Source organism: Lactuca sativa, chromosome 4 (genome assembly GCF_002870075.4).
Source record: "Lactuca sativa cultivar Salinas chromosome 4, Lsat_Salinas_v11, whole genome shotgun sequence".
Classification (NCBI taxonomy): domain Eukaryota; kingdom Viridiplantae; phylum Streptophyta; class Magnoliopsida; order Asterales; family Asteraceae; genus Lactuca; species Lactuca sativa.
Genome location: NC_056626.2, coordinates 236,574,674 through 236,599,677, shown reverse-complemented (window position 1 = coordinate 236,599,677; position 25,004 = coordinate 236,574,674). Strand labels below are relative to the sequence as shown.

General features: G+C 38.2%; 1 protein-coding gene across 1 annotated transcript; it reads right to left on the bottom strand.

Annotated features, from left to right (window-relative positions):
- Positions 1–22,650: 22,650 nt before the first annotated feature.
- On the bottom strand, positions 22,651–24,789 carry LOC111897672 (cytochrome P450 CYP82D47). The gene is made up of 2 exons (XM_023893624.3): positions 23,748–24,789; positions 22,651–23,558 (listed from the first exon to the last, which is right to left on the bottom strand). Exons 1-2 carry the CDS (start codon positions 24,702–24,704, stop codon positions 22,926–22,928), a joined length of 1,590 nt encoding a protein of 529 aa, XP_023749392.3. The 5' UTR covers positions 24,705–24,789; the 3' UTR covers positions 22,651–22,925.
- Between the last annotated feature and the right edge of the window lie 215 nt (positions 24,790–25,004).

The following is a 25,004-nucleotide window of genomic DNA, read 5'->3' as shown; positions in this document are numbered from 1 at the left end:
GATCTGTTGATCCGAAAATAATGTCATCCACATATATTTGAATAAGCATCAACTGATTATCATTTGCCCGTGTAAATAAAGTGGGATCAATCACACCTCTGTTGTATCCTGAGGTGACAAGAAACTCAAAGAGAGTCTCATACCACGCTCAAGGTGCCTGCTTAAGATCATATATTGCTTTCTATAGCTTGTAGCAATGATTTGGAAATTCTAGACTTTCAAAGCCTGGAGGTTGTTGTAGGTAAACTTCTTCCTTCAGTTCTCCATTAAGAAAGGCACTTTTTACATCCATTTGATGCACTTTGATGTTCTTGTGAGCTGCGTACACTAGAAAGATGCATCCGGCTTCCATCTTGCTACAGGGGTATATGTTTCATCATAGTGAACACCTTCAAGTTGACTACAGCCCCTTTGAAACTAATTGAGATTTGTTCCTTACCACAACACCATATTCATCTAGCTTGTTTTTATACACCCATATTGTACCAAAATTTGTAAAAACTTTAGGTTTCGGTACCAATTTCCAAAATTTATTTCTTTCAAATTCTGCGAGTTCCTCTTGCATTGCAATGATCCCGTAGGGATACATCAGAGCTTTTTTTGTTGTTCTTGGCTAGACCGAAGACATGAAAGCTACATAGAGACAATGGTTAGTTAAATCACTAGAGGATCGAGTTTGGATACCTAAGGATGGGTTGCCAATTATTTGACCAGGTGGGTGATCTCTTGTCCAAACATGTAGTCGGCTTTGTTGATGATCTGCAATTGCGGTGGAGGGGATAACCTCTATGTCTGAGGACTCTACGGTAGGAGAAGGTAGTTCTGCCTCGATTTGAGAACAGCCGGTAGATGAGTCTTGGTTTGCTAAAGTGTGGATTGCGGTAGGTAAAGGAAGTCCCCCCTGGATTGATGGAGGGAGTTCCCCCTGAACCGTGGATGGTTCCCCCTGGACAAGTGATGTTGGTTCCTCCTGAATTGAAGAGTGATGAGGAATTCTTGAGTCGCTTCGAGTATCGATGTTTTCAATTTATTCTTCAAAGTCTTCAGAAACGGTTGATTGAGTGGTCGGACTGCGGTTGGGCACTGAAGTATTATCTTTAAGTACTGGAACATCTGAGGTTGTTATATCCAAAGGAACTGGTATTTCCCCCTCAACCGAAGAGGTGGAAGTATTTATAGATGTTCCTTCAGATAAGATAGGTCTAGATACTACGACATGTTGTTGTTGTGGTATCAGAGACACCGACATTTCTGAAAGGTGATCTGTTTCTACGGGATCGAATAGATCATCATAGTTCACTTTAACTATGTTCAAAGGACCTGCAGATATAAGGATATCACTTTCCATGATGTACGTTGTTTCGGTGGAAGAGGCAGAGATGCAGACGTAATAGTCATCAAACTTAACATCAAAACTTTCAAGTATTAGTTTGGTATGTCATACAAGAATGTTGTATGCGAGTTTATTGGTGGAGTAACCCAGGAATATGCCTTCATCAGATTTCGGTGCAAATTTGTTAAGGTGATCCTTGTTGTTAATCACAAAGCATCTACAACAAAAAATGTGAAAGAAGCGGACATTGGGTTTACGGTTGTTGAGACCTTCATAGGGAGTGTTGTTCAGGCATTTGCAAATGATGCTTCTATTTTGAACAAAGCATGTAGTTGCCACTACTTCAGCCCAAAAGTAGAGAGGAAGGATGTCAAAGTTCAACATTGATCCGGCTGGTTCAACCAATGTGTGATTTCTTCGCTCTACTACTCCATTTTGTTATGGTGTGAAGGGTGCCGAGAAGTTATGACTGATGCCCTTTGAAACCAAGAAACTATTTAAGAGCTGATTAGTGAATTTAGTCCCGTTGTCACTTCTTATCCTCCTGATTGGTAGCTTGATTTGGTGCTCTATTTCTTTTGTTAAGTTGATCATTACTTGCGGTGTGTCTGATTTGAGTCTCAAGAAGAAGACCCAAGTGAATCGAGTAAAGTCGTCTACTATAACCAGAATGTATTTTTTGTGATTAAGACTGACTACAGTGGATGGAACTCAGAGATCAATGTGAAGTAGCTCTAAGGGTTTTACGATCGAATAATCTACTATCAGAGGATGGCTACCCTTGGTTTGTTTTCCATATTCAAAAGCCATGCATAACTTATCATTGTTGTTTTTCAAGATTGGATCCATGGACTAACTCTTCAGTTACCAGATTGCTGATATATCTGAAGTTGAGGTGAGCTAGTTTACAATGCCATAACTAACTTACATCAGCTATTGCTTTAGATAGGAAACACAACTGCGGTTTGCCAATGATTAAAGATATGTCTAGTGGGTACATCGTCCCTTCTGCTTTGGACATGATCAAGCATGTGTTCCTATCATTTTTCATGATGTAGCAATATTTATTAATGAACTCAACTCAATGCCAAACTTTTCATAGCTTACCTACACTAATCAGATTGTGATTTAGTCCCTCTACGTAAGCAACTCTTTGAATTGACAAGCTCCCCGTAGTTAATACACCATAACCTCTGATTGTTCCAATTGCATTGTTTCCAATAGTGATGTGTCCACCACTGCTGATTGGCCTAAAATCCCGAGGGTTTTCTAACCTTCCCATCATATGCAAGGATCAGGCACTATCGATTAACCATTCTTCTTCTTGTTCCTTCTTGCAAATTGCCTATAAATCTGAGAGTTAGTTTGGGCACCTAAAAAAATTGGACCCTAGGGTTACATGAGAAATTTTCTTAATGGATGCATGCACATGAGACTTAGGAGCATATTGTTTTTCAGATTTTGAACCTAGTCTAGGGTGTTTCATAACTTTTGGAGTTTTACGAGGTTTGATTGGACGTGACATTTCTTGTGGGTAAAATACAACGGTGATATTTTTCTCATTTATCCAAACATCGTATTTTGTCAATGGTCCGAAAGGTGTGGTAGTACTCTTGTGACTGGCCCTTGGGCTATATTTGGTTGCGGTGCCCTTGGGACTTGAAAAGCTTTTGTAATGTGATCTAGTCTTAGGTTTTGATCTGACGGGTGACTGATGTGATTTTGAAGATTTAGGAGTTGGTAAAATACCCTTCCACTTTGGATTGTTTAAGGAATATTGCTGAAAAGACGTGACTTTCTTTTGAAATTTTGTTGAATTAAAAGATTTTGTCACTGGTTAATTTTTTTTGCATGATCCGTCAACTCCAACAGTTTTTGAAAAGTTTTTTTTTTTAGTAATGGGTGTTTCGAAGTTCGTTTTGTTCGAAACTTTGACTGAATTTTTAAAATTTTGTTCTTGTAATCAGCTTCCCGCTTTTCACATCGGGATCTGATCTCCTTTTGTAAAGCCATTTTTGCTTGAACTTTTGGTGGCACTACATCAGTGACATTCAACTGAGGCTTTCTGGAATTTTGAGGTAAAATTCGAGGACTTGACTCATCAGAACTGGAAATTTCATGACTTTGATAACATTGACCGAATTCAAAATTATTAATTGGTAATTCATGCAAAATGGGCTGAAGAGTGGTTGTACTTTGGACTGTGGTCTGCGGTAGAGAAGATTAAACTACTGCAGAGTAAGTCAAGGATGACTTAGAATTAGGACACGATATAGAAGGCATGGGTTGACTACTTTTAACTACTTTAGGTCATTCTAAAACGATTTCTTCGTCCACATCTGAGCTTGATTGAGAGGCAGAACAAATTGTGCCAACAATGGGTATGTTTGCATTTAAAATACCCAAGGATTCAGGATGGATTTCCTCAACGACACAGTTGTTACGAAGTTCATGAAGTCTACCGAAGTGACATTGGATGTCTTCGAGATATGTCTTACTGTTAACTGGAAACTGAAAGGGTCTATCTGGTGTGACATATGGACATTCAACATTGAATCAGGGAGAAGAAGTCTCATCAGTTGAGTACCCATTGGACCATCCCGAATTATACTTATTGTTTATGGTCCCATTGCTAACAAGATTCTCAATTGCTTCACTTTCATTAAAGATTTTTTGAATTAAAAGATTCAAACGTTCAATCTCTTTTCCGGCTAAATCTTGTCAATTTAAAGCGATATCTAACTGAGTTTTACTTAACATCCTAACATCCTTTTCTAACAATAAGTCCTTTTCTAGCATGGAAACCTTAAGTCTCTTGTCTTCTAGTCCTCCTCTCACATGGTACATCTCTTGGCAAGCTATGTTATTTTCATCTAAGGCTTTGTTGTAGTCTGAATGGACGACCACTGTTACACCCCAAAACAAAGAACGGCAGAAACGTTCTGGGGCGGAGGACATCATGTACAGTATCACAACAATGTAAAGTAGTAAACAAGCAACAACATCATCCATTGCATTAATAATATAATTATTATACAAGTGTGTTCTGTCAAATTTTGATAAACACTAAAGCATAAATCAAAATGAAAGATGAGTCTTCAACGAGCTCCATCTTCCTTATTCCTTGCATCGGTACCTGTCTATGATGACCTGAGGATACAAGTAATTTTGAAAGCGAGTATCAGCTTTGAAGCTGGTGAGATCATAAGTATTTTAGTGTCTTAATTTGTATGTAAGAATTTGTAAGTTTATGAACTGTAAGTATGGAAAATGTATATGAATTGTAAGTACTGAAAATGTATATGAACTGTAAATGTAAAAATGTTTGTAAAACAACTGTAAATGTTTGAAAAACCCTAGAAATCCCTATGATTCCTACTATTATATAAAGCGTGTCTTCTACCAAGACCTAACTGTTCTCAATGTAGTATTCTACCAAGACTTAACTGTTCTAAATGTTTGTTTCTTGTAAAAGTGTGTAATTTTCCCAAGTGTAACTATCATTTACAAAATATAGTTTTTACATTTAATGTTTAAGTGAAATGATCACTAAAATGTGAAAAGGGGAAATTAATGTAGTACTGTAGTGTTATATTATAGGAACTACTGCTGTACTAACTACCTTAAACCGGATTTTTATTAAGGCATCATGTGATTAATTGCACCATACTATCGACTGGTAACAATGACATACGAATGGTCATAAAACGGAATGACGTTTGGCACCCGTAGACCTGCAGGTCCGACTGTAGCTAGCAGCAATGTCACACCCCAAAACCACGAACGGCGGAAACGTTCAGGGGTGGAGGACGTCATGTACAGTATCACAACAGTGTAATATAATAAACAAGAAACAACATCATCCATTGCATTATAAGTAAAGTTTTAATACATGTGTGTTCTTTCATTGTAGTATGACACCAAAAATATACAATCAAAATAAAAGACGAGACTTGTCTGCTATGTCTTCTCAAAACCTGGCCATCGTACCTGTCTACTGTTGACCTGAGAATACAAGTTATTTTGAAAGAGAGTATCAGCTTTAAAGCTGGTGAATTCATAAGTATTTAAGTGTCATCATCTTGCTTACTAAAAGCTGTTTTAAAAGTCTTGTAAACCTTTAAATGAAAATGTTGATGTAAGTATGAAAGCCCTAGAAAATCCCTTATTTTCTATTAGTTTGAGATGTAGTCTTCTACCAAGACCCGAATGTTTTGTTATGACAATGTAGTCTTCTACCAAGACCTGAATGTTTTGTTATGACAATGTAGTCTTCTACCAAGACCCGAATGTTTTGTTATGACAATGTAGTCTTCTACCTAGACCCGAATGTTTTGTTAGTAAATGAATGTTTTGTTAGTAAAATGATAGTTTTTCCTTTAATTGTTTAGTACTAAAGTACTTAGTCTAACTCATCGTTTATGTGAACGTATCACAAAATAAAGTAAACAGGAAAAAGTACTAATGTAAGTGTTATCCCGAGGTACCAGGGCTAACACGCCATATATATATATAACCTAATGAACATCCGAAGAATGTCCAACTGTCCTCTGTAGCAGCAGCATGGCGGAGGAAGGGTTAGACCCTGTAAAGGTACTCCTAGTATAAGTAATAACCTAATGATCATCCGAAGATTTTCATCTCATCCTCTGTTGCAATAGCAGGATGGAGGAATGGTTAGTTCCGATATCGATCTATCTATGATAAGTGATAACCGTAGACATCCGTAGATGTTCATCACCCACTGTTGCTAACGGTTGGGTTCCAGAATGGTTAGTCCCATCCATATATCCCGAGGTACTGGGGATAGAGTCCCGACTAGATATCCCGAGGTACTAGGGATATGCAGGAAGATTTACACAGAAGGTACTAATAAATCATCTTCGCAATTCGAGATACAAGTATTCATGTTAATATACACAGGTAAATGTATCTACGTAAAGGTACTCATGTAATGTGTTCATGTAAGCATGATCATGAATCATGTAAGTATATGTAAACGTACTCAGGTATCATGTAATCAACTATAAATGTACTCATGTATCAGGTAATGTACTGGTATAGACTCATGAATGAACTGACTCTTGTGTGATTCCTTTTAATAGGAATTATGTTTGATATCTTCAAATTATCCCTATGATAATTAACTGAGAGGTAATTGGTTGATCATGTAGGTTTATACACTCTTACTACTCAAGGGTGTGGGAAACTGAATGAAAGGTGTAAACTATAACATCAATACATATATAAGAGTATAAGTGTATATGCATAGTTTAGTTCAAGAATGTAAAATGGTTTTGAAAGACATCTTATGGGTTTTGAACAATAATTAACAATGACTTGATGTCATTTTAATTAACATTTCAAAGGTAAAACATTTGATAACAATGTATTTTTAAGATTTAAAACCATTTCATGCATCACATTTTGTAGTATGTGAAATCTGTTAAATGACAAACACAGTTATAAAATACATATCAATGATTTAATAACATGTTTGTTTCTACTTGTATTCCCCCCCCCCCATTTAAGCATTTAAAATCATTTAAAACATTGATTAGGGGTATGAACTCACCTGTAGTTGGTGGTTCGGATGAACTGGACGGTGTAGGATTGTTAGGTGTCAAGTGAGGACTTGTACACATAATACGATCCTAAAGAACATATAATCACACATATATGAACTCGATTAGTCTCAAATTACTAATTGATAAAGTTAAGACATCCTAGACATAATAAGCACTTTATATAAGTGTTTTAAGTCCTAAGGATTGCATCTAAGCTATTGTGGGACAAGGCACTTGTGTTTAGGGTTCCAAAGGACGCCATATATGAGTTTACTCCCCATATACCATCACACTTGGAGTTTACGGTTGTAAACTCTTGAGTTTACGGCCGTAAACTCCCAACCATGGGTGTATGGTGTGTTTTGAAGTTCCAAATGATTCCTAGAATTATTCCAACTTGGTGGTTCAATTCTTGAAAGGGTTTAAGGCCTAGAAACACTCCCTAGAGGAGTTTACGGCCCCAAGGCCATTTCCTTTGGAGTTTACGGCCGTAAACGCCCTTGGAATGGTGTTTTTGTTGTTTTCAAGTCTCTTGCATACGAAGGATAGGTTCTAGACTTTTACCTAAAGCATATGAAGGCATTTGGCACACTTTGGTGCATTTCATTCATGTTTATGGCCCAAGAACCATGTCTTGGCCGTAATCTCACTTTGGAAGGTGCTTTTAATGTGTTTAAGGCCCTTGATTTATTGGGAACAAGTCTAGGTAAAAGCCTAAGGCCTTAGGTGCCTTAAAAGCACCATTTGGAGCTTGAATTTGGAGTTTACGGCCTAAGAAACTCTTGGGCCGTGAACTCCCAAACTTGGGTCGTTCTTGCTTGATTTCATGTCCCTAACACACTCCTATACAAGTCCAAGGCAGTTGTATATCACGGGGGATAGTCTAGGCTTCATTTCGGGAGTTTACCGCCCAAGAACACCTTGGGGAGTAAACTCCTAAATCTAGTGATTTAGCCTTCTAAATCATGTTATAACTACATATAAAGCTTTCTAACACTACTAGAAAGAGTTAGTCATGTTTTGGTATAAAAACCCAAAGATCTGTGAGAGAGAAAATGGCTTTTCTCTAGTTGGAAATGTGAATAATGAATGAATTTGGTTCAGAATTCTATTTATAGTCCTGAGATATTTTTGGCAGAAAATATTTTTATTCCTAAAATGACCTCTAATATAATAGAGTGTTGGAATAACAGTGTTTCACAAAACCCTAGTGCACCCACTCTCCTGATATTTCCTGAAGTGTAAACCCTGAATTACTCAAACTTACACGAAAAACTCTGAAAATTAACTGTGACTGCTATAACTTCTATTGAAGTGATATAGTTTGTACAAAATGGAAATTTCGGGTTGTCACAAGCAAGGTGTAGGATAGTCAATCCAGTATAGATCTATACGCAAACTCACGCTCTCCCTCCATGAGAATTCTGGCTACAACTCGGGCCATGACATTTAAGGCATGCTCCGATACAGTGGATCACAATTGTTAACGTATTCATGTATATGTAATGTAATGAACTGTTCTAGCTATAATGTATGTGCTCTCTACCTAGCAAGTATAGTAATGTACTCGTTCTAGTATCGTTGTATATGTTCTCTTTCAAGTATAGTTGTATATGTTCTCTCTCTAGTATAGTTGTATATGTTCTTCTCTAGTATAGTTGTATATGTTCTTCTCTAGTATAGTTGTATATGTTCTCTGTCTAGTATAGCTATATATGTTCTTCTCTAGTATAGTTGTATATGTTTTTCTCTAGTATATTTGTATATGTTCTCATAGTAGTAAGTATTGACTCATGAATAAACTGACTCATAGTATGATATTGTGTTCAAGTAATAGTTCTAGTATCTTCCTAAACTACCCATATGGTAGTTTACTAGTAATCTAACTGGTACGTATGGACATGGATGTATACCCTTGCTACCCAAGGGCATGGGATGAACTGGAAGGGCCTTTATGACTATATATGTACATATGCTATATAACTAATATTTAAACGACCTTCGGACGAGTACCCGATATCCCACCAGACCACATCTCAAGCGCGAAAAGGAAATAGGGTGGATAGCCTTCCTAAGTCTTTTAAACATTTATTATATAACTATACATAGAGGCATGCAATTTATAATATAAAAGCATAAAATAAGATTTGTAAAACCTTTGAACATAAATATTTTCTAAGAAAAGATCGACTTGGTGTCGATCTATAAAATGGTTTTGAAGGCATGGATTTGATAAAATAGTATGGTATAAAGAACATTTGTTTGAAACACAATTGTAAATAAGTTTGAAATGTAATGTACAGAGTAAAATGTATAGTGTAATAAGGAGTTTTTAAACACATAAAGTGTTTATGAAAAACATTTGAAGGAAACTGTTTGGTAAAACGGCTAATGAGTAGCCAATCATGTGAATGCTGCTTATTAATCACATGTGATTGATATAATAATTAGCATAATTCTACTTGTATCCCCCCATAAAACATTTAAAAACAGTTTAAAACATTGATTAAGGGGTATGAACTCACCTGTTGTAGGTGATACAGATGAACTGAAGAGGTAGGACTACTAGGTGTCAAGTGAAGTCTTGAACACACTTATGATCCTAGTTAACATATAATTTCACATATATGTAACAAATTAGTCTATAAACAACTAATAAACAGGACAAGACACCCTAGGACATGCTAAACACCTTTATCAAGTGTTATTAGCCTCTAGGATTGCATCTAAGTGTTTGTAGTGGTAGCTATTGTGTGTAGGGCTCAAGGAATACTCCACCATGAGGTTCACGACCCTAATGACCCTACTAAGTGAGTTTACGGTTGTAAACTCATGATTATATGGCCGTAAGCTCACACTTATGTTACCATTTGATGTTTGATGCTCTATAAGACCCTAATAAGCATTTCTACTTAATGGCTTGGTCTATGGAAGAGTTTAGGGCATAATATAACTCCTTTTTGGAGTTTACGGCCCTGGGACCATATTCCCTTGGAGTTTACAGCTATAAACTCCCTTGGAACGATGTTTTTGATGCTTTCAACTCCCATACTCACATAGGATATGTTCTAGGCAATTGTTCAAGGCTTTAAGAGGAATTATGGCACCATTTGGCAACATTTATTGGAGTTCACGGCCCTGGAACATTTTGGGCCGTGAACAGCCTTTTCTTGGTGTTATAATGGTGTTTGCTTGCCCCAAACACACTAGGGTACTTGTCCTAATTTGTCTCTTGGCTTAAGGAAGATTTTCAATGCATGTTGACACCTAAACATGGAGTTCACGGCCCTGGAACACCCTTGGCCGTGAACTCGCTTTTCATCCTTGATTTTAATTGTTTTGTGGTCTAAAACATGTAATGCTAGTCCCTATGTTGAGTTCTAAGGCTTTGAGGGACATTGGGACACTTTTGGCCCTTAAAATGGAGTTTACTCTCCGCATGTTCTTGGGCGGTAAACTCCCAAATATTGGGGTCTTGATCCGATTTTGATGTTTTCTAGTCATATATACAATAGCATACAAGCCTAAGGTAGTTACCCAACATGGAGAAAAGACTAGGTAGCATTTCAGCCACATATATGAGTTTACTCTCCAAGAACGTTCTTGGGCGGTAAACTCCCGAGTCTCACAGATTTGCTATGTAATGTAAGTTATTAAGCACATTATAAGCATTATAAGACAACTAGAGAAGTGATTTTTAATATAACAGAGTGTTGGAATAACAGTGTTGCACGAAACCCAAGTGCATCCACTCTCCTGATATCTCCTTAAATGTAAATCCTGAAAAACTGCCAAACATATACTCGAAGTCTGAATTTTCACTGTAACTGTGCTACTTCTATTGGCTTCAAATGGTTTGTACAAAATGGAAATTTCGGGTTGTCACATCATCCCCCTGTTAAAGGGAATTTTGTCCCAAAATTAGAACTTAGATAAGGAAGTAGGTACGAATAATCGATTTGTGAGGAGGAAACGTCCTAATCGATTGGTTCTAGCGCACCTAAGTGAATTCGGTTTCTCGGTTGGCAATCCAACGAACCTTCACTAACTGGCGACGACGTTGCTTCATCCGCTTGACCTCTCAGTCGAGGGTCACTACGGTTCTAATACGAAGGCGAGGATCTCGACGAGTGGACTTACAAGAGTCCTAACGGAAAGGTATGGTTTCATGATCGAGGCGCTAAGAGTATAATGTACGTTACTGAGTTCGCGGAGTAGGTTTAGTTTGTGCGAGGCACAGGACCGATGCTGATAAGAATCTCAGAGGTCCTAACTATATTGGATTTAGCTTGCCACGCGATACGAAGCGTATTATGCCATTCCCAGAGTGAGTTCTCCTAAAGAACTTGGTCACTCACTTGGAATTCCAAAGGTTCCTTTTCTTGCTTAACTTCCCAGTCAAAGGCCACCCCTTGCTGGGTCAAAGTCGTACGGGTTTCTGTAATTTCCGAGGAGTTCTGAATGAACTATGACAGTAGGTCGGTAAGACCTAGAATTTGGCGAATGACTGTCGGCGTCTCCGGTGTCGACAAATGCTCAACGGTTTTGACAAATTAAAAAAGTACTCAAAATTTCACACATTACTAACAGTGTGTCATAGAAATTCGACTCTTCAATTTCAAAACTCGTGCCTAGAGAACTTCGCGAAAAGTTCCTCTGAAAGTAATGTTTCCATGGGTTCCTTCTTACTACAAGGGTAGATAAGTAAGTCATTACATGGAGAAATGACGAACTGATTCAAGTAAGAAAGACGTACCCTATTAGTTTAGCTCATGAAAGCTATGGGCATATTGGTCCTATCCGAAGGGTATCACTACGGACTCGAAGTGTCCGCATCGAGTTCGGAAGATAGTCTTCCGGACATCCTTCCCTTACACTCGAACTGGTGATATTCGGATCTCAGATCCATTTCTGAAAGTAATTCTTTCCTTGCGTTTGCTCAACCATTTCATCTATGCGAGGCAGAGATAACGATTTCTAATGAAAATCTTGACGGAGTCCTCGATATCCGAGGCACATACGATGCAATTCGCCGATCTCTAGGAGAATAAGACTGGGGGTTCTCCAGGGTGAGAAGCCTAGTCTTCTAATTCTATTTCTGTGTAGTTCATTAAGTTGTTTGTACTGTTCTGGTATCTCTGTAGGTGTTTAGACTATAGGGCGATCTGTTTACAAGAGTCGTACTGGGTTCTAAGTTTGTTCACATGAAGATGCGATTACTCGTAGGCTTAGGCAGTTCTCTGTCCTGAAGTTCATATTAGAATTCATACCTGGTTTCACAATCACAATATCATGTATACAAGTTGTATATAATTAAGATTGAAAAGGTATTCGAATAACTGATTCTTCTTTAAGCTTACATCCCATCGGGGAAAAAGAAGTTAAAGTGGAATCATCAATTCTAAACCTGTAGAACCTTGATTATATATCACTCTTATGCATACATTCCTCAGTGATAGATCAATCGTGTAAATTCTTGGATTGAACTTGATGTACTGTACGAGTGGTACTTTGGGGTTTTCTTCGGAAAGAAAATAACTAAGAGGTATTCCTGGCATGAGTACTTTGGTGTTCTGATATGACGGTTTCGCTGAAAAAGTGATCTAGAAGAAAGAGATGTACGTATGAAGCTGTTTTTGTGAGGATCAAATTGAATCGAGTCGTATGATAATGTCGGAATCATACTGAAACTTAAAGACATTAGATTTGAACATAAGATGTTTACAGACAAAACACAACCGTGCAACCATGAACAGAGTTACAGTACTTTAGATTTACCACAAGACTATTGCTGCGAATAAGATATACTACAAAAGACAAGTATAAGCAGCACGAGAATCCCTATACAGACAGGATCTTGCAAAAGGTAAAATTCTAGTTGCACTAGTTCTGGATAGTTTATAAGTCTGTTACAACAACACGCCTAAGTTACATTAACGAGGGTTACGGCGTAGGCTCTCCTGCAGCTGTGATCCTGAGAATCTTCCCATCAGCACCCGAGTTCTTTGCTATCGGGAAATCTTTCTTGAAGTGTCCAATTTCACCGCATTGGTGACATATCTGGACAACACCAATATTGGTGGTGGAAGTGAGGTGTTTAGCCAGTGTTATGTGGACACGAGTGCCTTCCTCATTACTCCACCTTGGAAATTGCTTCCTAAAGCGTTCGACTTTATAACTACTCTCGTGTGTAGGGTTAGTCCCGATGAAAAGGGACTTGAGTGATGGGTCGTGCCGGTTCTCCACAGCCACGAGCATGGTGCCCTATTTTTAGGCAATTGCAACACTGCATCTCATGGAAAGCCCCATGATGATGGAATCTACACTTATCACATTTCGGGAGTTCTCCCTCGTATGGCCTGCTCGGTACTGGGATGGCAGGGGTTTCCACTTGTTGCTGTTGCATAGCCAGCCTTTGGGACTTCTTGTGTTTTTTTTGAGCTTGACGCTTTCGTTTCTTGTTCTCTGTTTTTCGGCTTTGCGAGCCTGTAACTGTTACTGTTTGGTGACTTCCTGGATTGATACTACGATTGGAATCTTCAATCCCAACATCAGCATTGCTTGTGCAGATAGCGCAACGGTGCGCAAGGACAGCTGTCACGGCAGCCATCACGACAGTTGTAACTGCGGTTTGGAAGGTAGCGGCGTCCATAGGAAAGGTAGAGGTTTCGTTGTCCGACTGATTGTTTCCGGATGACGACATGATTCTGTAATACGAAAGATAAGGAATTTGTGAGCGATTCTGGTTGACCCTAGGTGTACGGCGATTGTTCAATCAAAGAGTAAGAGTATGTTCTCGAAAGTTTGACCTACATCCGTATGATGCAGTCCTAGCATGGAAATGGAAGTATGATCGCGAAGGTTTGACCTACATCCCTATGATGCAGTCCTAGTAATGAGTAGAAGTAAGTTCGTAGAATGGTCTCAAGACGTTTGTCGTTCAAGCCGAGGTATCGATGGTTGGCGAATAACATGATCCAACCACTAAAAGAGACATGGAAATGTCTCCGGATCTAACTTGCTATAGTCCAATGACTTGACTAAAGCATGTTTCAGATAGTATCTAATGAAAGAATGATAAGAGTACTTGAAGGAAGAATGACACAGAGGTTAGCCGGCTGTCAATATCTTTGATATTCCCGACGTAAAGATTCAGGAAAAATGACCTTGTAAAGGTCTTACATCATATCCAGAGAAGATAATTCTTGACAGCATAAGGACCTAACCTAAAGTACTTACAGTACAAGGTAATTTCATAGAAAATGCCACATCGGGCATAGACAGAAAAATGATTCCTTATAACAAGGAAAATAAAGTAAAGCGTCTAGTACTGGCGACGGTCAATCCTCTGGTGAACTCTCAGTTCAGCCAGTTGACGTTCCATGTCAAGCAGGTGTCTTTTGTACACCCTTTGGCGTACTCGGAGCCCTATGACTTCGGCTCATGATTCAGCCAGTGCTTGCAACAGGGTTTCATGGTTTTTCTCTGATCTCTCGCGAGTATCTTCTAGACGAATGGTGCGGAGGGTATGCATTCTCGCATCGACGACAACTTCGGTAATCTGATGTAGGGTTGTCCTGCCTTGAATCTCATTTCGGGCCACTCTGCGGACCAAGATTGGCAAGACTCTATGTGCTGAGCCCCCATTACTCAGGCCATAGAAGCTTCGGTCACCATTAAATGGGATGGGCTGATCTTGTCCTTGGCTCCATGTTTCCAAGCATTCCACCCACTCAGGGGTCGGGCCATGAAAAGCCGGACGAGGGTTAGGAATTGGAACGGGAGCTTCCTGGGATAGGTTCTCAACCTCGGGTTTGGATTTAGCATTATCCGAAAGGTTTTCATCATGGTGATCATTCAAAGGGATAGGATGATCATTCTCTGGTTCTTCTCCAAACCAACCAGCTATGACCTCATTCAGAAGGTACTGGTTGCCGTGGGGATGGAGTCCAGCCATGTTATCTATGCGAGAATTAGGGTAAGAAATAATTATTAGACGAACTATCTAGATAATTATTTAGAAAATCTTCATTAGTTACATCGCTATTTGTGAATTGCATACTAGTTATATGTAATCGAAACAGGATAGACCTTCGAATAAGTGACCTTAACTCCATATTCACACAGAATAGGGGTAAAGTAAAATTTTCACAGATTCTCAGTCTATAACATCTTAATTACATATAGCCTTAGTGTATCCACTTAGCAACTATCAGCTTAGTAATGAAGATCCCGTTTTAGTTCTCAAGTATAACGTACTTATAGTAACACCAAATACTCCTATAGTATTTTAAGTTTAATGTTATGTTCTATTGTTCTCATTGTGGTAGGGTTGGTAAGATTTTAGCATTGTTGCAACCACACAACTACACTTAGGCACATGCTAGTCAACCCTCAGATAATATAGGTGATTAGGCTATATCTTCCCAGTTTTGACCATATGTCTCTAAGCCCACTTGTGTTGCCCAACAAACGTAATTCTTTTGTATTGTCCTAGTGACACTGATTTTAGTATGAATGCAGGCACGTATACTTTATTAAATATTTTATTATTTAAAGTATAAACTCTTGGTCAGAGTATTTTTAATCCCTTATGTATTTATAGTTAGTATATCTTTTATGGGTTGATATACTTAATTCACTATAAACAATGCTCTGATACCAATCTGTCACACCCCAAAACCAAGAACGGCAGAAACGTTCTGGGGCGGAGGACGTCATGTACAGTATCACAACAATGTAAAGTAGTAAACAAGTAACAACATCATCCATTGCATTAATAATATAATTATTATACAAGTGTGTTCTGTCAAATTTTGATAAACACTAAAGCATAAATCAAAATGAAAGATGAGTCTTCAACGAGCTCCATCTTCCCTATTCCTTGCATCGGTACCTGTCTATGATGACCTGAGGATACAAGTAATTTTGAAAGCGAGTATCAGCTTTGAAGCTGGTGAGATCATAAGTATTTTAGTGTCTTAATTTGTATGTAAGAATTTGTAAGTTTAGGAAATGTAAGTATGGAAAATGTATATGAATTGTAAGTATTGAAAATGTATATGAACTGTAAATGTAAAAATGTTTGTAAAACAACTGTAACGTTTGAAAAACCCTAGAAATCCCTATGATTCCTACTATTATATAAAGTGTGTCTTCTACCAAGACCTAACTCTTCTCAACATAGTTTTCTACCAAGATTTAACTGTTCTAAATGTTCATTTCTTGTAAAAGTGTGTAATTTTCCCAAGTGTAACTATCATTTACAAAATATAGCTTTTACATTTAATGTTTAAGTGAAATGATCACTAAAATGTGAAAAGGGGAAATTAATGTAGTACTGTAGTGTTGTATTATAGGAACTACTGCTGTACTAACTACCTTAAACTGGATTTTCATTAAGGCATCATGTGATTAATTGCACCATACTATCGACTGGTAACAACGACATACATATGGTCGTAAAACGGAATGACGTTTGGCACCTGCAGACCTACAGGTCCGACTATAGCTAGCATCAAGGTGTAGGATAGTCAATCCAATATAGATCTATACGCAAACTCACGCTCTCCCTCCAAGAGAATTCTGGCTACAACTCGGGCCATGACATTTAAGGCATGCTCCGATACAGTGGATCACAATTGTTAACGTATTCATGTATATGTAATGTAATGAACTGTTCTAGCTGTAATGTACGTGCTCTCTACCTAGCAAGTATAGTAATGTACTCGTTCTAGTATCATTGTATATGTTCTCTTTCTAGTATAGTTGTATATGTTCTCTCTCTAGTATAGTTGTATATGTTCTTCTCTAGTATAGTTGTATATGTTCTCTCTCTAGCTGTTTGTATATGTTCTTCTCTAGTATAATTGTATATGTTCTTCTCTAGTATAGTTGTATATGTTCTCATAGTAGTAAGTATTGACTCATGAATAAACTGACTCATAGTATGATATTGTGTTCAAGTAATAGTTCTAGTATCTTCCTAAACTACCCATATGGTAGTTTACTAGTAATCTAACTGGTACGTATGGACATGGATGTATACCCTTGCTACGCAAGGGCATGGGATGAACTGGAAGGGCCTTTATGACTATATATGTACATATGCTATATAACTAATATTTAAACGACCTTCGGACGAGTACCCGATATCCCACCAGACCACATCTCAAGCGCGAAAAGGAAATAAGGTGGATAGCCTTCCTAAGTCTTTTAAACATTTCTTATATAACTACACATATAGAGGCATGTAATTTATAATATAAAAGCATAAAATAATATTTGTAAAACCTTTGAACATAAATATTTTCTAAGAAAAGATCGACTTGGTGTCGATCTATAAAATGGTTTTGAAGGCATGGGTTTGATAAAACAGTATGGTATAAAGAACATTTGTTTGAAACATAATTGTAAATAAGTTTGAAATGTAATATACATAGTAAAATGTACAGTGTAATAAGGAGTTTTTAAACACATAAAGTGTTTATGAAAAACATTTGAAGGAAACTGTTTGGTAAAACGGCTAATGAGTAGCCAATCATTTGAATGCTGCTTATTAATCACATGTGATTGATATAATAATTAGCATAATTCTACTTGTATCCCCCCATAAAACATTTAAAAATAGTTTAAAACATTGATTAAGGGGTATGAACTCACCTGTTCTGGGTGATACGGATGAACTGAAGAGGTAGGACTGCTAGGTGTCAAGTGGAGTCTTGAACACACTTATGATCCTAGTTAACATATAATTTCACATATATGTAACAAATTAGTCTATAAACAACTAATAAACAAGACAAGACAACCGAGGACATGCTAAACACCTTTATCAAGTGTTATTAGCCTCTAGGATTGCATCTAAGTGTTTGTAGGGGAAGCTATTGTGTGTAGGGCTCAAGGAATACTCCACCATGAGGTTCACGGCCCTAATGACCCTACTAAGTGAGTTTACAGTCGTAAACTCATGAGTATACGGCCGTAAGCTCACACTTATGTTACCATTTGATGTTTGATGCTCTATAAGGCCCTAATAAGCATTTCTACTTAATGGCTTGGTCTATGGAAGAGTTTAGGGCATAATATAACTCCTTTTTTGAGTTTACGGCCCTGGGACCATATTCCCTTGGAGTTTACGGCCATAAACTCCCTTGGAATGATGTTTTTGATGCTTTCAAGTCCCATACTCACATAGGATATGTTCTTGGCAATTGTTCAAGGCTTTAGGAGGAATTATGGCACCATTTGGCAACATTTATTGGAGTTCACGGCCCTGGAACATTTTGGGCCGTGAATAGCCTTTTCTTGGTGTTTTAATGGTGTTTGCTTGCCCCAAACACACTAGGGTACTTGTCCTAATTTGTCTCTTGGCTTAAGGAAGATTTTCAAGGCATTTTGACACCTAAACATGGAGTTCACAGCCCTCGAACACCCTTGGCCGTGAACTCACTTTTCATCCTTGATTTTAATTGTTTTGTGGTCTAAAACATGTAATGCTAGTCCCTATGTTGAGTTCTAAGGCTTTGAGGGACATTGGGACACTTTTGGCCCTTAAAATGGAGTTTACTCTCCACATGTTCTTGGGCGGTAAGCTCCCAAATCTTGGGGTCTTGATCCGATTTTGATGTTTTCTAGTCATATATACACTAGCATACAAGCCTAAGGTAGTTACCTAACATGGGGAAAAGACTAGGTAGCATTTAAGCCACATATTTGAGTTTACTCTCCAAGAACGTTCTTGGGCGGTAAACTCCCGAATCTCACATATTTGCTATGTAATCTAAGTTATTAAGCACATTATAAGCATTATAAGACAACTAGAGAAGTGTACTCACGATTTGGGATAAAAACCCGAAGATCCGTGAGAGAGAAAATGGCTTTTCTCTAGTTGGAAATGTAACTAATGACATAATTTGGTTCAGAATTCTATTTATAGTCCTGAGATATTTTTGGCAGAAAATATTTTTATTCCCGAAATGATTTTTAATATAACAGAGTGTTGGAATAACAGTGTTGCACGAAACCCAAGTGCATCCACTCTCCTGATATCTCCTTAAATGTAAATCCTGAAAAACTGCCAAACTTATACTCGAAGTCTGAATTTTCACTGTAACTGTGCTACTTCTATTGGCTTCAAATGGTTTGTACAAAATGGAAATTTCGGGTTGTCACAACCACATAGGTGTCATTAAGTTTTTCTAAATAAGGTTCACAATCATGATGCTGTAATTATTAGAATGGACCATGATTTTACATGTTCGACGATCCTGAGAGTGCCATCTTTGGCCATGTAATAGTAGTTCTTTTGTAAGTTCGTCGATCCATCATCTTCTGTGGTTTCCACCTTGCAAATATTTCCTTTTTGCTTGTTGTTATCAACCCCTTCATCTTCATCTCCTGATGACCACACTTGATGATCCCTTCTCACTTGAGCAACGTAAGCTTTTGCCTTTTCTTTTTCCTCCATTTCTTGGGCCATTCTACGATAGAATGCCTTATCCTTTACCACATTTGCTTTACAGTCTTTGGCAAAATGGTTTTCCTTATTACACTTATGGAAAATAACGACTCCATTTTTGTCTTCAGTAGTGGTAACAGAGTCTAAAGGTTTGTTGTTCTACGGTGGCTCCTTTAGAAAAGAGTTTTGTGGTTGTGAAGGATGATGACGGTTTCTGGGATATCGTGGGTCATTATTCTGTCGGTTGAGGTTGTGATTGAAGGGTGGTTTTGTGAAATGTTGGTTTTTACCAAATGATGGTGGTGGAAACCTGTTGAACTGTTGGCTGACCAAGGCAATAGCATTTTGAATTTCTTCTTCATCGTCTAGCTCAACATCAACTTCATATGACTGTGGTGGATTGTCATATGAGTGTTGGTATGATGACTCTGTGGTATATAGGTACTCAGGTGCCTTGAACTGCAGGTTTTGAGCCATCAAAGCAAGTGGTCCTCCTATATCCACACAATCCTTTAACACAGTTGATTCTTGTGCTTGAAGCTCACCATAGAGTTTGAATAGTGAGAGTGTGTGAATCTTTCTGTCTCCTTGGACTATCATTTTTGTGTTGTCCATTGTCTACCCAAACCATTAAAGAACTACAAATTTGTCTTGTGATTGCTTCGAACTGTACCAACATTTGATAGCTTTGTGATGATGAGGTTGAACCTTTTGAACGAATCTTCAAGACTTTCACCGGGGAGAGCTTTAAAGTTGTTGAACTCATTGAGAGTAGTGGTGAGTTTCTTGTCTTGAGCTTGTTCAGACCCTTGATAATTTTTTTTGAGTACATCCCATATCTCCTTGGCAGATTTGCAGTTGATGATGATGTCAAAATTGTCTGGAGCAACACCACATGATATTTCATAGAATGCTATGGCATCTTTCTCCATTTTATCAAGATCATCATTGGTTGGTCGATTCCTAACTGCCTGAGCACTACCAAGTTGTGCCTGAGCACCATCTGCTTGTCAGTTGTGAGAACAGGGACATAGGGTCCTTCTTCCACATATCTCCATACATCTCTACCAAGCCTCTTAAGATACCTTTACATTCTTTGAGATCAATGGTGGTATTCACTTGCATCAAGTATTGGAGCTCTATTCGAGCATCCTACACTGTTGGGAACATTAATCTTATGCCATATTTCCTTTGCTTTTTCTTTTGTTTTTTTTAAGAATGAGCTATAGTGGTATAGAAGGCTTTCTAAAATCAAAGTTTTGCTTAGAAAGCAACAACTCTGGCTCTGATACCAATTGTTGAGAGAAACAATTTGAAGAACACTTGAACAAACGTTAGTAGAAGATAATAAGTTGCAGAATAAGTTAATCTCAATGATCTTGTTAGCTCAACAATAATAAGTTAGAAATGTTAGATTCCAGAAATGTAAAGGAAATATAAAGGACAACAAGTTATATCGAGTAGATACCAAGTTGATTCATAACAAGGATTGCATGCAAACCCAAGTTAATAAATGCATTCAACTTAAAGTGAAGAGGGACTTCAAGATATCAGTTAAGATAGAATGGAGATGAATGTTCTTTGTATTTCAATGATAGTTCAGAAAGATCGTGAAAAGGTGTGTTTTACATGAAGTGGGATGCTCTATTTATAGAGTCCTGAAAAGTTACATTTGAAATAAACTAACATTATCTTACTAACCTCAGTGACCATGCGAGGTTCACTGGACAAAACTAGGCAAACACGCTAAGTCAGTAAAGTAACTTTGAAAGTTTTCATTATTCATCTCTGCGATATCTACTACGGTTGTGGTTGTGGTTGCGGTTCACAAAGAATTTTCTTCAACTATGGTGGACAACTCTCACTACGGTGTCAACTCCAACACATTAGGCTGCGGTTCCATTAGCTAAAGAAGGTCACTTTTTGTATCAATAGGCCCAATACCCGAAGCTCTACGTCCGAAACCCAAACAGAAGGTGTACACAGGGCGTACTTCACCTCACATTGACCACCATCGGGGTGGTTGACTCAATACGTGGGGCGTACATCAACCTATACGGGGCGTACCCATGCAAGGCTTAAAACTTCCATAAGTGCTTAATCGATTAAGCACTTGAGCTCAAACTTCAGATCCACGATCCAATAGCACTCTAGAACCATAAAGTCTCAAACTTTAAGACTTTGGTCGACCAAAAACGGCTTAATACACGGTCTTAAGCCATTAAAACCTCTTACAAAGAACAAGGGACCAAAATAGCTCAAGGGACCTCATTTTTATGCCTTACGACCCATCTAGGGTCTGAAAGGACAACCCAACTCGTCAAAAACAAAGCATGCACAAAATTGGGACTCTTGGGAGAAGAAGTATACCAAAAAGCAACCAAAACAAGATCTAAAGAATCCAATCATAAAGGTAGAAGCTTTATATCTTCTGATGCTTCCCAAGAAGATGATAATCCCATATCTACAAGGTTGCTTCCTTGACTGAGTCCTTTCATGCACTAACTTTTCCTTTTGGCACACAAAAAATCACACTATAAGCTCAAGATGCTGACTATGGGGGGTTAGCTTTCTCTCAAAATGGCTAAAGGACTTGGAGGACAAAAGAGTGAGTCAAAATGACCCATAATGTGCTTAATTACTCCATAAACCCTAAAAATTAGGGTTTCACCCGGACATACGTACGCCCAACGTACATATGTCTACGCCCAACGTACTAGGGCATGCCCCAGTACGCTTAGCCTACTCACATGTACGCCCTACGTACTATTAATGTCCCCATGATCACCATTTTGCCACTAGGGCTTCCCATGGCTAATTCTTACCAATCCAAGGACCAAAAATGGGGTGTTACACTCGAAGACGCTTTGTAGACGACAAGTCGTCGCCATTGGTTTCTCTGTACCGACGACATCTATCCCAGTAACATTTTTCACTTTTACCGACGGGGCTATTTTGACGATTTTGTACGGACGACATGTCGTCGGTATAGGTTTTTCCGACGATCGACTAGTCGTCGGCATATGAGCTGAAAATGTCGTCTGTATAGGCTTCATTACTATAAACACTTCAAATTATAGTGAATTGATTATTTGAGTTTTCCGTTCAACGTAATTATCCGTGTCTCTTTTATTTAGTACGTCATTATTCTTGTTGGCGATTGTTTACGTTTGATATCTTAATTCTATTTTTAAATATTCTTTGTTATTTGAATTCTTGAGGTGTTTACACACGTTTTACTTGAACAAAGTTCGTGCAAACGACAATCTTAAGTAAATATTGAAATAACATTTGCATGCTAAGAATCCTTTATTATTGAGGATTGAATTATAAACCAAGGAGGGCTCTATATATATAGAGATTACAAACAACAGTAAGTAAAATACATGCATAAAATACGGATGATCGAAAACAAACTTAGTATGACTAAACAAGTTATTGATAAGGCTAGTCAGGAGTGGATTCTCATATTTTCTTTTATCTTCCAATCAATCTTCAATGTGTCTAGGGTGTGGGCTTATAGTCAGGGGGCATTGGAGCTTGTAGTTGCTTTGAAGCTGAAATATCATGCAGCAACAGGGTACATATCAAGGGATAAACGAGGCGCCAGAAGGACCTCAAGTGGGATTGCTTTGCTGATAGTCACTCCGGCGCTTTCGCTCATATCAATGGGTTCATTCGATGGCTTTTTAAGCTCAAATTGTTGTATTAAAGTAGCTAAAGTTATATGCAAAGACCGAAGAGCAAACGGAATAGCAGGGCATACTCTTCTACCACTACCGAAAGGAATCAATTCATAATTGTTTCCCCTGACATCAACATGTTTATGACTTGTCAAGAACCTTTCTGGCTGAAATTCTTCAGGATCTGACCATTTACTAGGATCATGTTGAATTTTCCAAAGATTAGTCAATAAACGTGTGCCTTTAGGGATTTTGTAGCCACCGATAATGCAATCCTCCATGGACTCATGAGGAAGGTTTAGAGGTCCAGGCGGGTATAAACGCAGTGTTTCTTTAACGATTGCGTCAAGGTAAACAAGGTTCTTTAGGTCCGACTCCTCTACTGCTCTCTTCCTTCCAACATGCTCATCCAATTCATGTTGGGCAATTTTTAATACTCTTGGGTTGTTGAGCAACAAACATAAAGCCCATGTTAATGTTGCAGATGTTGTGTCCAATCCCGCAGCTAAAACAGTCTGCAAGTTTGAAGTAAAACAAATTTCTTGTATTAGGTTTCAAGCAACATGCTGATAATGTTGTGGAAATATTATAATGAATGTGGAAGAAACTATAAACGATTAACAAACTTTGGTAATAGTAGTCGTATAGCATTGGTGATGTATAAGACCAAATAATGATGATGAGACAAAGATTATTAGGCTTACCAAACATGTAGCCTTGATTATGGTATCATGGTCAAAACCACGGAATTCCTCTGGGGAGGCACCTTCAAGAACGGAAATAAGAACATCCATGAAGACTTGGCTTCTTTCATGTTGCTGCGCATGCTTTTCCTCCGCTCTCACTCTCTTGTGATCCTCTAGCCATCCTGTAACAATTCCGTACATCTCTTCTCCTGTCATCTTCATTTTTTTCTCGTATCCTCCCAGGTCCAATGGCTTCAGATATGGAATAAAATCAGACACCACAAATGTGCCCAGCAACACAAAGAATTTCCTTATCACTTTTTGAAATCGAACACCTTCTTTGTCATCAGGTGAAAACCTTTTTCCTGAAACAACCCTGACGACAACATTTAATATCAAGTTCTGAAACCATTGTTTCATATCCACCTGTACCATGTCGGAACTTCCACTTTCTTTATTCTTTACCCAAGCGTTATATATATCTTCCATGGATGCTTTAACCTCTGAAGAACGAAGAGGTCCAAGCATCTCCACACGTCGCTGAGAGAGAACCTCCAGAGTCATGATCTTGCGCACTTGTCGCCAGTAGTCCCCATAAGGAGCTAGAGCCAAAATGGCATAGTTATAGCCCATGTGTTCTACTGCCATTGACTTGGGTCGACTTGCAAACACCTTATCGTTTGTGGTAAAGCACTCTTTCGCCATCTCAGCGCTACTCACCACCAAAACATTGTGAACACCAAGCTTGATGCTGAAAATAGGGCCATATTTATCTGCCAATCCACCTAAGACCCTGTGAGGTAGTTCAGGTCCACCTAGAAGGCGCAGGTGTCCGATTACTGGCCATCGGCCCTTGACTTGAGGTGGTTCTGTGTTTTTCACTCTCTTTCCTTTAAAGCTTTGCAGCAGGAATTTTAGTATAAAAGAAAAAACAATTGCGGCTATAGTGGCTGAAAATGGGAGAAACAACTCCATGTTTTCTACGTCCAGAAAGAATTATGAAAATGATGATACATAGGTTTCATAATATATAGAGATGGAACTCCCTGGTGCAGGTAATCATGAATATATAATATTTAAATAAATATATATAGATGGCAATGTTGAATGTGTCTAGTCAACAAAGTGGGCTTAAGGCAATGATAGAGACATTATTTTTTTTTATTAAAATTTAAAGTAAAATGTAGCATCAACATTTACTTAAACAGAACATATATATAATTTAGGAATCGAATTAAAGTGATTTATTGGCGATGTGTCTTAGTAATGATAGAA

What these genes read in the sequence shown, in the direction of transcription:
- LOC111897672 (XM_023893624.3), bottom strand. Translation starts at nt 24,704, where the DNA reads ATGGAGTTGTTTCTCCCATTTTCAGCCACTATAGCCGCAATTGTTTTT. An exon ending in TAATCAAGGCTACATGTTTG is followed by an intron (nt 23,559 to 23,747) that starts GTAAGCCTAATA and finishes TCAAACTTGCAG; the next exon opens with ACTGTTTTAGCTGCGGGATT.